At 51.6% G+C, this 12,224-nt stretch overlaps 1 protein-coding gene across 1 annotated transcript; it reads left to right on the forward strand.

Moving 5' to 3' along the window:
- Positions 1-2,533: 2,533 nt before the first annotated feature.
- Positions 2,534-9,487, forward strand: SIGLEC10 (sialic acid binding Ig like lectin 10). Its single transcript, XM_017864347.1, is given in 15 exon segments — positions 2,534-2,865; positions 2,945-3,328; positions 3,460-3,744; positions 4,073-4,120; positions 4,268-4,537; positions 4,826-4,846; positions 4,849-4,872; positions 5,002-5,165; positions 5,167-5,256; positions 5,338-5,421; positions 5,424-5,495; positions 5,498-5,612; positions 5,921-6,014; positions 6,613-6,724; positions 9,074-9,487. Coding segments are annotated over 15 exon segments (2,076 nt in total). The 5' UTR covers positions 2,534-2,828; the 3' UTR covers positions 9,350-9,487.
- The last annotated feature ends 2,737 nt before the right edge of the window (positions 9,488-12,224 follow it).

The following is a 12,224-nucleotide window of genomic DNA, read 5'->3' on the forward strand; positions in this document are numbered from 1 at the left end:
AAAAAAAAAAAAAAAAAAATAAAATAAAAAAAATAAAAAATAAAAAATAAAAAAAATAAAAAATGGTGGGGAGAGGTGGATATTAGGGTCCGAATTGTGTTCCCCCTCCCCCCACCTATTTTCTGTGTTGAAGTCCCAACCTCCAGTACCTAAGAATGTGGCTGTACATGCAGAGTCTTTAAAGAGATACAGTTGTTCCGCTGTGTTAGTGGGGGATTGGTTCCAGGATCCCCACTCCTTGGATACCAAAATCTATGATGCTCAGCTGCCTTATACAGTAGTGTCTGCATGGGACCTCTGCACATCCTCCCATCTCCAGGTTACTTACCACACCTAATACAGTGTAATGCGGTGTAAATAGTTGTTATGCTGTATTTTTAATTCATGCTGTTTTGTATGGTTATGTTGGCTTTTGTTGGTTTTGTATTTAAATGCCGTGATGGGCAGGTTGTTGAATTCCGGGATGTGGGACCTGTGCATACTGAGGGCCGATTGAAATGAGGTCAGTCATTTGGACTAGAGTGGGCCTAGTCCAATATGACTTGAGTTCTTGTAAGTTCTTATAAGAGCAGGAGTTGAGGAAACAGACACCCACAGGGGAACGGCTGTGTGAGGACACAGGGAGAAGTGGCATCTGCAAGCGAAGCAGAGGCCCTAGAAGGAACCACACCTTGGTTTTGGACGTCTAGCCCCAGAACTGTGAGGAAGTCAGTGTCGTTGTTTCAGCCCCTCTGTCTGGGGCACGCTGTTATAACAGCTCAAGCGACTGATACAGTGGATGAGGCTGTGGCACACACCTGTAATCCCAGCACTTTGGGAGGCCAAGGCGGGAGGATCACTGGAGCCCAGGAGTTTGAGACCAGCCTGACCAACATGAAGAAACCCCATCTTTTCTAAAAATACAAAATCAGCCAGGCATGGTGGCGCATGTCTGTAGTCCCAGCTACTCGGGAGGCAGAAGCAGGGGAATCACTTGAACCCAGGAGGTGGAGGTTGTGGTGAGCCAAGATTACACCATTGCACTCCAACCTGGGCCACAAGAGGGAAACTCTGTCTCAAAAAACCTCTGTCTCTACAAAAACTACAAAAATAAAAAATTAGCTGGGTGTGGTGGTGTGTGCCTGTAGTCCCGGCTAGTTGCGAGGCTGAGGTGGGAAGATTGCTTGAGCCCAGAAGATTGAGGCTGCAGTGAGCCATGATCACACCACTGCACTCCAGCCTGGGCAGCAGAGCAAGACCTTGTCTCAAAAACAAAACACAAAAATACCATGGATGAAAGAACCAGGACGGGGCAGGAGGTGGGTCATCTCCTCCAGGAGGCCTCTCCTGACCCCTCCGCCAGGAAGAGCTGACCACTTCCTCCCCAGGTCCCATCCTGAATGTCTGTCCAGCATCTGCGTCATTTAGGGGACCTTCTGAGCTTTCCTGTTTCTAAGAATCTTCATTTACTAACCTGGGGCCCTGGAGCTGACCCACCATGGAGGATTCACCTCCAAGTCTCCCTGAAGCTCAGTGCTCGATACTCAAGGTGTGTGGAGGTTGAAGGATGAGTTCTGTGTCTCTGTGTGACCCAAACAGAGTCATTTCAGGAAGATCTCAGTGAGGGGAAAACATCTTGTAGAGTTTACTCCACTCATTGCAAATTCCCCCTTCCCTAGTCTGTTTCCCTCACTCTGCCCCCAACTCCCACCTTTCCTCAAACTCCTCCCATCAGCACTACTTTTGGGCATATGTGTTCTAATCCCAATGGGTGTCCCAGTTGAATGACAGAGGAGGAAGGGAGATTGGGAAGTGGACTAGGGCCCAGTGGGGGCAGGAGGGTGCTTCTGGGGACCAAGGGTCAGTGAGCTCACCAGGAAGCATGAAGGGATGGGGCTGACACCACCCTAGGGTGGCCAGATTTAGAAAAAAAGAAATTCAACATGCTCAGTTAAATTTGAATTTCAGGCCAGGTGCAGCAGCTCACACCTGTAATCCCAGCACTTTGGGAGGCCAAGGCAGGTGGATCATTTGAGGTCAGGAGTTTGAAACTAGCCTGGCCAACATGGTGAAACCCCATCTCTACTAAAAATACAAAAATTAGCTCGGTGTGGTGGCACGGACCTGTAATCCCAGACTCAGGAGGCTGAGGCAAGAGAATCGCTTGGGCCTGGGAGGCGGAGGTTGCAGTGAGCAGAGATTGTGCCACTGTACTGCAGCCTGGGTGACAGAGTGCGATTCTATCTCAAAATAAATAAATAAATAAATAATTTGAATTTCAAATAAACAAATTTGCTTTTTAGTATAAGTATATCCCATGCAGCATTTGGTACATACTTATACTAAAAAAGAAACAAAACAATTTATCTGTGAAAGCTTTAACCAGGCATCCTGCATTTTATCTGTCCCTTCCCCTGTACCCACCACCTACACCACCAGTGGCCCAGACAAGGGTAGCTCACTGTGGATTTTTCACTTCTGCTTTTTCAATGACCCAGGGCCCAGAGGGAGAGCCCCTACCTCACTACCCCACCCCCAGCCAGGCCCCCAGGATAGACACAAGCCTGCTCTCTCCTCCTACACAGGGAGCTCTGGAAGGACCAGCTCAACAAGCCCAAGGCCAGGCTGGGCCCCTAGGAGACCCAGAGGACAACTGGGCAAGGTGGGCTGGAGAGTGCAGAGGAAGGGAAAGGAGTTGTGACCTTAGCATCTGAAGCTTATTTCATGCATCAGGCCCCAGGGCTCAGCTTCCGCCCTCAGCTTCCCCTTCTGCCAAGAGCCCTGAGCCACTCACAGCACGACCAGAGAATAGGCCTGACTCAGGCAGGTCCCGTGCCTCCTATGCCGAGATGCTACTGCCGCTGCTGCTGTCCTCGCTGCTGGGCGGTGAGTGGGCTGAGGGCCAGAAAGGACCTGGGGCGGAGCTAGGACTGGGGTTGCAGGTTGAGCCTCTGTCTCCCCACAGGGTTCCAGGCTATGGATTTGAGCTTCTGGATACAAGTGCAGGAGTCGGTGACGGTGCCGGAGGGCCTGTGTGTCTCTGTGCCCTGCTCTTTCAAGTACCCCTCAAAGGACTGGACAGAGTCTACCCCAGCTTATGGCTACTGGTTCAAAGCAGGGACTGAGACAAGCAAGGGTGCTCCAGTGGCGACAAACGACCAGAGTCGAAAGGTGGAAATGAGCACCCAGGGCCGATTCCAGCTCACTGGGGATCCCAGCAAGGGGAGCTGCTCCTTGGTGATCAGAGATGCGCAGAGGGAGGATGAGGCACGGTACTTCTTTCGGGTGGAGAGAGGAAGATATGTGAGATACAATTTCATGAACAATGGGTTCTTTCTAAAAGTAACAGGTATGGAATGGGATGGGAACCCCTGCGTCTCACACTGGGGAGGGACCCTAAGGACAGGCTATGGGCTGAGCAGAGAGGGCTCTCAGGGACCCCTGCAGCATTAGAACCCCCCCACCCCATCTCTGTCTCAGCCCTGACTCAGAAGCCTGATATCTACATCCCCGAGACCCTGGAGCCCAGGCAGCCGGTGACGGTCATCTGTGTGTTTAACTGGGCCTTTGAGGAATGTCTAGCCCCTTCTTTCTCCTGGACGGGGGCTGCCCTCTCCTCTCAAGGAACCAAACCAACCACCTCCCACTTCTCAGTGCTCAGCTTCACACCCAGCCCCCAGGATCACGACACCGACCTCACCTGCCATGTGGACTTCTCCAGAAAGGGTGTGAGTGCACAGAGGACCGTCCGACTCCGCGTGGCCTGTGAGTGTGGCCTGGGACGCTGGGGCGTGCAGACAGACCCGGTGGGTGCGGGGAGGGGCGGGGAGACAGGGGAGGGGGAGGAGCCCAGCGGGGCAGTGAGCGGCTCCCAGCTCAGGAGCGTCCAGGGAGAGGATGCCGTGGGGTCCCAGGACACTGATGCAGCCCTGGGAGAGGGATGGGAATGGCGTCTGGTCCACACGAGTGAGCTACGGCACTGGTTGGCCACTTGTCTTCCCGGGATAGTCTGACTTTCTTTTCCCTGGGGGAATTTTTCCGGTTGTGGGAACAAACCATCCCTCCCTGAAGCCAGCTCACAATCTTGTTGCAGACGCCCCCAGAGATCTTGTTATCAGCATTTTCCGTGACAACACGTCAGGTACTGAGGGCCGTCGGGCTGGGGCTGGGCCAGTCCTCTTTAGATGAAAAGGCTTCAGGGGATGAGGGGATGTGCTCTTCCCTGTGCCCCTTCTCTCTTCTCTCTTTCTCCCTCCCTCTCTCTCTTTTTTTTTTCCTCCCACTCCAGCCCTGGAGCTCCAGCCCCAGGGAAATGTCCCATACCTGGAAGCCCAGAAAGGCCAGTTCCTGCGGCTCCTCTGTGCTGCTGACAGCCAGCCCCCCGCCACACTGAGCTGGGTCCTGCAGGACAGAGTCCTCTCCTCATCCCACCCCTGGGGCCCCAGACCCCTGGGGCTGGAGCTGCCCGGGGTGAAGGCCGGGGATTCAGGGCGCTACACCTGCCGAGCAGAGAACAGGCTTGGCTCCCAGCAGCGAGCCCTGGACCTCTCTGTGCAGTGTGAGTGTGCCCAGCAGGGGCCTGGGGTCCTTCTAGGAGGGCAGAACAGGTGGGGATGCAGGGGCTGGGCTCAGGGTCCCAGAGCTGAGGGGGCCTAGAGCCCCAGGCCTCAGGGACTGACCTTACCTGTATAGACCCTCATGCAGTTTGTGTCTGGGACTCAGTGGGTGATTCTGTACTGCCCTTCTATCCCACCCACTTCCCCCACCTCAGTCTCCAGGATGCTTCCCTTTACCCAGAGGGAAGCCCCCTGGCCCGTCTAGAGCCGGTCCCCTCTCTCCATTTCAGATCCTCCAGACAACCTGAGAGTGTGGTTTCCCAGCAAAGCAGGACAGGTAGGAAGCAGGGGACAGAGGAGCCAGGGCCCTCGGTGCTGAATTGGGGTCCCAGGCCATCTGGAGGGTCCCCCGCAGAGGGTCCCTGAGCCCTGAGCTGCACATGGAATTCTTGCCTTCCTTCCCTAGTCCTGGAAAACTCCGGGAATGGCACGTCCCTCCCGTCCTGGATGGCCAAAGCCTGCGGCTGCGTCTGTGTCACCCACAGCATCCCCAGGCCAGGCTGAGGCTGGACCCAGGGGGGACAGATTCTGAGCCCTCCAGCCTCAGACCCCGGGGTCCTGGAGCTGCCTCCGGGTTCAAATGGAGCCATGAAGGAGAGTTACCTGCCACGCTCAGCACCCGCTGGCTCCCAGCCACGTCTCTCTCAGCCTCTCTGTCACTGTGAGTGGGGAAAGGGGGCACCTGGGGTCCAGGAAGGGGCCCCTGATGAGTCCGTGTCCTCCCTCCCCACGACCCCCACAGCTACTGCGGCCCCTTTGCTCCTGGGAGGCTGAGGGTTCTGCATTGCAGTGCTCCTCCCAAGCCAGCCCGGGCCCCCTCTCTGCATTGGCTGGCTTGGGGAGGCAGAGTGCCTGGAGGGGAACAGCAGCCAGGCTCTTTGGGTCACCCCCAGCTCAGTCCGGGCCCTGGGCCAACAGGCTCCCTGAGCCTCCATGGGAGGGCTCAGCTCCGGCTCAGCCGCTCAGCTGCTGAGGCCTGAACGTTCCATGGGGCCCAGAGTGGATTCCAGCTTCCAGGTTAGGGGGCCTCCTGAATGCCGAGGGTCTTGGAGGAGAAGCTGAGTGGGGCAAAGAGTAGGGTCCTGTGGTTGAAGCAGGAGCTCGGAGGGACACAGGAGACCCGTGGCATCTGTATGTCGACAGGAAAACACAATGGGAAGTCCTAACACCTGGGCCGGGGTGTGGCAGGGTTTCCTAAAAGTAAACAGAGGGGTTGCAGATACAATGTCCGCAATGGAAACTGGAAGCCTGAATGCTGAGTGACGAGTGGGTTTCGTGAGCCCTGCGTGGATGGGAAATGCCCACCTGACCCTCTCCGTGTGCAGATAAGAAGGGACTCATCTCAACGGCATTCTCCAACGGAGCGTTTCTGGGAATTGGCATCACGGCTCTTCTTTTCCTCTGCCTCGCCCTGATCATGTAGGTTAAGAGGAGGAGTAGCGGGGTCTGGGGCCTGGACCAGGAAGAGGGGAGGTGTTGCAGGCCGAAAGAGTGAGGCTCGTGATCATCTCAGTATACCACTGGAGGCTATACAAGTAAACAGCAAACTGTTCTCATAAATTCAGAATGTTGGCAAACCGACAAACTGCGTCTGCTTCCCAGAAGGAATACTGAGGGTAGTCACACCCCAAGCAAAGTGTTTCTTGTAATTAGGCACATCTGAAGCTTGTTAGTAATCATATGAACCTGTGATCAATTAAACAGCTGATCAGTCATTACCTCCCTGCTCCCTGCTCTTTCTACCCAATAAATACGAAGGGCTGCAGAGGCTCAGATGGCTGCCCTTGCTCACTAGAAGCAGGGAGCCCTCTTCTTCTTCCCCTGGCCCCTTCCTTTAAAATAGTTTCTTTTGTCTTGAGTTTTCATTTCTACGTTTGTCCTCCTTTCAGTCTCATAATGACGGTCTCAAGTAGTAGTAGTAGTAGTAACTGTCGTAGTGAGGGTCTCAAGTAGTAAACGTGGCAGTCTGTCACAGGGAGGTGCAACAGTGCACAAACAGGTGTGTTCATTTCCTCAGCATGAAGATTCTACCAAAGAGACAGACTCAGGCAGAGACCCCAAGGCCCAGATTCTCCCGGCACAGCACGATCCTGGATTACATCAATGTGGTCCCGAAGGCCGGCCCCCTGGTGAGTGTCTGGGCCATGCTTCCGCTCTTTCTCTTCTCTAAAGCTGACACCCCACTTTCAGACTTCTGCACCCCTTACGGACATCAAGGTGTGAAAAGTGCCAGCGATAGTACTGAATTCAAATCCTGGCTGGCACTTACTAGCTATGAGACCTCAGCCATGTCGCTCAGCCCCTCTGAGCCTTCATTTCTTCCTCTGTCTCCTTTGAGAGTTGGTTTGAGGATTAGAATACATACGCTTTCTCAATAGGTAGCCATTATTCCATTATTACTGCCACCATTGATGTTACTAATCACACTTAACTGCTTAACAATTATGCGTATCATCAGGAGGCTGTACCTCATAGGGATTCAGCACAGGGGGTCTGAAATCAGCCTGCATGGGTTCAGATCCTGCTGTCATCACTGTGTAATGAAATAAGTATCTTCATTTCTCCGTGCCTCAATTTCTTTAGCTGTCTAACATGGAGATAATACTAGCGGCCACCTCCTAGGATGATGCTGGTTGTTAAATATATTGTACTTGTATAATAAAATATACAAAATATCACCTGGCCCCTGGGTAATACTCTGTAAATTCTGGAAATTATTAAGAGATAACATCTTATGCTGATGACTGCAAAATTTTTATCATCTGGCTCCTTCCGTGAACTGCAGACTGTCTATGCAACATCTCCATGTGGATGTCTAATCAGCACTTCAAACTTAGCCTGTCCAAAACCAATGTGAGATAATTCCCCATTCTGAGCAACATAGTGAGACCTCTCCTCTACAAAACAAATTAAAAATTAGCCGGGTGTGGTAGTGCATGCCTATTGTCCCAGCTACTTGGGAGGCTGGGGTGGGAGGATCTCTTGAACCTGGAAGTTGGAGGCTACAGTGAGTCGTGATTATGCCATGGCACTCTAGTCTGGTTGACAGAGTGAGACCCTCTCTCAAGAAGAAAAAGGACGGGCATGCTGGCTCACACCTGTAATCCCAGCACTTTGGGAGGCTGAGGTGGGTGGATTGCTTGAGCCCAGGAGTTTGAGACCAGCCTGGGCAACATGGTGAAACCCCATCTCTACTAAAAATACAAAAAAATTAGCTGGGCATGGTGGTGGGCACCTGTAATCCCAGCTACTCAGGAGGCTGAGGCAAGAGAATCGTTTGCACCCAGGAGGTGGAGGTTGCAGTGAGATCACGCCACTGCACTCCAGCCTGGGCAACAAGAGTGAAACTTCATCTGAAAAAAAAAAAAGACTAATTCCACCATTTATGCTCCATCTCTATCCCCATCTTAGCAAATAAGACCATATTTTCCCAGCCAAGTCCAAAGCTTTAGAATCATGTTTCACTCCTCTCTTCTTATCACCCCACAACCAATCCATCAGCAAATTCCTTTCAAAATACAACCAAGCCAGTTCTCCCTACTCTTCCCTCACTCCCACAGGCCATGCACCAATACCTCTCTCCCGGGCACCACAGGCCCCTTCTGCATGCCTTCTCTGCTTCCGTTCTCCACCCCCTCCAGCCTGTCTCTCCGTGCGTGCATGCTATCCTTTATTTTATTTTTTTATTTTTATTTTATTTTTTGAGATGGGACTTCACTGTTGTTGCCCAGACTGGAGTGCAGTGGCAAGATCTTGGCTCACTGCAACCTCCGCCTCCTGGTTCAAGCGATTCACCTGCCTCAGCCTCCCAAGTAGCTGGGATTACAGGCAAGCACCACCACACCCCCCTAATTTTTGTATTTTTAGTAGAGATGAGGTTTCACCATGTTGGTCAGGCTGATCTCCAACTCCTGACTTCAGATGATCCATCCACCTCAGCCTCCCAAAGTGCTGGGATTACAGGTGTGAGACACCGCGACCGACTATCAATTTTTTTTTTTTTGAAACAGAGTTTCTCTCTGTTGTACAGGCTGGAGTGCAGTGGTGCAATCTCAGCTCACTACGACCTCCACCTCTGAGGTTCAAGTGATTTTCCTGCCTGAGCCTCCTGAGTAGCTGGGGCCACAGGCATGTGTCACCACGCCTGGCTAATTTTTGTATTTGTGGTAGAGACTGGGTTTTGCTATGTTGGCCAGGCTGGTCTTGAACTTCCCTGGATGCCCTATTAAATGGTCATCTCAGCCTTCCTCTCGCTGACTTCTAGAAGGTGCTCAAATTTCTTGATGGCATTTGTCACTTACCAGTCATTGTACTTTTGCTAATTATCATCTGTTCCTCCTTCCAAGATGGAATACAAGCTCAGCAAGGCAAGGGCAGGGACTTAGTTTCACTCTGTGCTGTAAATCAGTGCCCGACGCGTGGTAAGTGCTCAAATATTTGCTGAATGAATGAATGAAGGATGGTGGTTCTTCCCTCAGGCTCAGAATCGGAATCAGAAAGCCACATCAAGCAGTCCTTCTCGGACCCCTCTTCCACCAGGTGCTCCCTCCCCAGAATCAAAGAAGAATCAGAAAAAGCAGCATCAGTTGCCCAGTTTCCCAGAACCCAAATCATCCACTCAAGCCCCAGAATCCCAGGAGAGCCAAGACGAGCTCCATTATGCCACGCTCAACTTTCCAGGCATCAGATCCAGGCCCGAGGCCTGGATGCCCAAGGGCACCCAGGCGGATTATGCAGAAGTCAAGTTCCAATGAAGGACTCTTAGGTTTTAGGACTGGGACCTCAGCTAGGAAGGAAGGTGGAGTAAGAAAGAGGTTGAAGATAACAGAGTGCAAAGTTTCTCTCTCTCTCTCTCTCTCTCTCTCTCTCTCTCTCTCTCTCTCTCTCTCTCTGTCTCTCAAAAAACATCTGGCCAGGCACGGTGGCTCACACCTGTAATCCCAGCACTTTGAGAGTCCAAGATGGGCTGATCGCCTGAGGTCAGGAGTTCGAGACCAGCCTGGCCAACTTGGTGAAACCCCGTCTCTACTAACAAAAATTAGCTGGACATGGTGGCAGGCGCCTGTAGTCCTACTTACTTGGGAAGTTGAGGCAGGAGAATTGCTTGAACCTTGGAGGCGGAGGTTGCAGTGAGCCAAGATCACGCCATTGCACTCCAGCCTGGGCAACAGAGCAAGACTCCATCTCAACAACAACAACAACAAAATCCTCCAAATGGGCTGGGTGCAGTGGCTCACGCCTATAATCCCAGCACTTTGGGAGGCTCAGGTGGGTGGCTTGCTTGAGCCCAGGAGTTTGGCCTGGGCAACGTGGTGAAACCTCGTCTCTACAAAAACGAAACACAGCTGGGCTTGGTGATGTGTGCCTGTAGTTCCAGCTGCCAGAGGCATTTGAACCAGAGTAACTCCATCTGGAATAGGAGCTGAATAAAATGAGGCTGAGACCCACTGGGCTGCATTCCCAGACCGTGAAGGCATTCTAAGTCACAGGATGAGACAGGAGGTCGGTACAAGATACAGGTCATGAAGACCTTGCTGATAAAACAGATCGCAGTAAAGAAGCCAACTAAGTCCCACCAAAACCAAGTTGGCCACGAGAGTGACCTCTGGTCGCCCGTCCTCATTGCTACACTTCTGACAGTGCCATGACAGTTTACAAATGCCATGGCAATGTCAGGAAGTTACCCGATACGTCCTAAAACGGGGAGGAATGAATAATCTACCCCTTGCTTAGCAAATAATCAAGAAATAACCATAAAAGTGGGCAACCAGCAGCTCTAGGAGCTACTCTTGTCTATGGAGCAGCCATTCTTTTGTTCCTTTACTTTCTTAATAAACTTGCTTTCACTTTACCGCCTTGCCCTGAATTATTTCTTGTGTGAGATCCAAGAACCTTCTCTTGGGGGTCTGGATCAGGACCCCTTTCTTGTAACACAGCTACTCGGGACACAGATGCAGGAGGATCACTTGAACCCAGGAAGCCGAGGCTGCAGTGAGCCAAGATCACACCACTGCACTCTATCCTGAGCAACAGAGTGAGACCCTGTCTCAAAAAAAATAAAACTCCTCCATGGATAGGCCATCTCATCCCAGACCTGGGCATTCGGAACAGCCTGACAAATCTGTCCTGAGTGGCCTTCTCTGAATATGGTGTTCTGAGAAGGTAGGCAAAGATTTGCCTCTGACACACCCCAGCTCCGGTCCAGAGGACTGCTCAGTCTCACGGGTTCTCAGAGGTGGGAGGGCTTTTAAAGATGACTAGATACAGCTGGGCGCAGTGGCTCACACCTGTAATCCCAGCACTTTGGGAGGCTGAGGTGGATGGATCACTTGAGGCCAGGAGTTTGAGACCAGCCTGGCCAACATGGTGAAACCCCGTCTCTGCTAAAAATACAAAAATTAGCCGGGCGTGGTGGTGCGCAACTGTAGTCCCAGCTACTCCGGAGCCTGAGGCAGGAGACTTGCTTGAACCCAGGAGGCAGAGGTTGCAGTGAGCCAAGATTGCACCAGTGCACTCCAGCCTGGGCAACAGAGCGAGACTCTGTTTTTTTTTTAAAAAAAAAAAAAAAAAAAAAAAAGATGACTAGATAGGCTCCTAAGTCACCTCCAGCCTGCTGCCTATTTTCATACCACCTGCAAGCTAGAAATGGTTTTACATTTTAAATGGTTCAGGGGAAAGTCCGAAGAAGACGACTCTTCCATGAGCCCTGGGAAGGAGATGAAAATTCAGATTTGAGTGTGGCACCCAGCCATGCTCATTCCTTTACACATTGCAGTTATTCATGCAGAGTTGAGTCATTAGCCTGCAAAGCCTAAAGTATTTACCATCTGATCCTTTACAGAAGTCGGCTAGATCTTAATCTACATAAACTCATTTGTTTTCACAGAAGAGGAAGCAGGCGCAGAGGTTCATAAAGAGCTCAAGAGTAGCCGTGGCAAAAATGACTAGGTCTGTGACTAGAGGAAGGTTTTCAGGGTGAGGATTGGAAGGGCAGGAGACTGCATGTGGATGGGGTGCTAATGTGCTCTCAGACCCACCAATCTAAATAAGTGCAAACACATGCGGGGGTGGAGGCGGGAATGCTTTGGAAACGGAATGAAGAACAACAAACTTACAACATGCTAAAAATCACGCGGTGGCTTACACCACTAATCCCACTACTTTGGGAGGCTCAGGTGGGCGGATCACTTGAGGTCAGGAGTTCAAGACCAGCCTGGCCAACATGGTGAAACCCCGTCTCACCTAAAAAATACAAAAATTAGCCAGGTGTGGTGACGGGCACCTGTAATCCCAGCTCCTCGGGAGGCTGAAGCAGGAGAATTGCTTGAACCTGGGAGGTGGAGGTTGCAGTAGCCGAGATTGCCCCATGCACTCCAGCCTGGGTGATAGAGTGAGACTCCATCTCAAAAAATAATAATAAAAAAATTTTTTTTTAAAAGAAGAAGAAATAGAGCAAAGGTGAGCACTTTGCTGGCCATCTCCTCTGCTGACCTCTGCTCCTCCATGTCTTAATTTAATTTAATGTAACTTAATTTAGGAGAGCTAAGTAATTAAACATGAGGCCAAAGTACATAAGAAAGCAGCAGCCCTTTATTGCAAATATGCACACACTCTCGGGCAAGGTTCTCT

Source organism: Rhinopithecus bieti, unplaced genomic scaffold, assembly GCF_001698545.2.
Source record: "Rhinopithecus bieti isolate Rb0 unplaced genomic scaffold, ASM169854v2 scaffold_2723, whole genome shotgun sequence".
Taxonomy (NCBI): domain Eukaryota; kingdom Metazoa; phylum Chordata; class Mammalia; order Primates; family Cercopithecidae; genus Rhinopithecus; species Rhinopithecus bieti.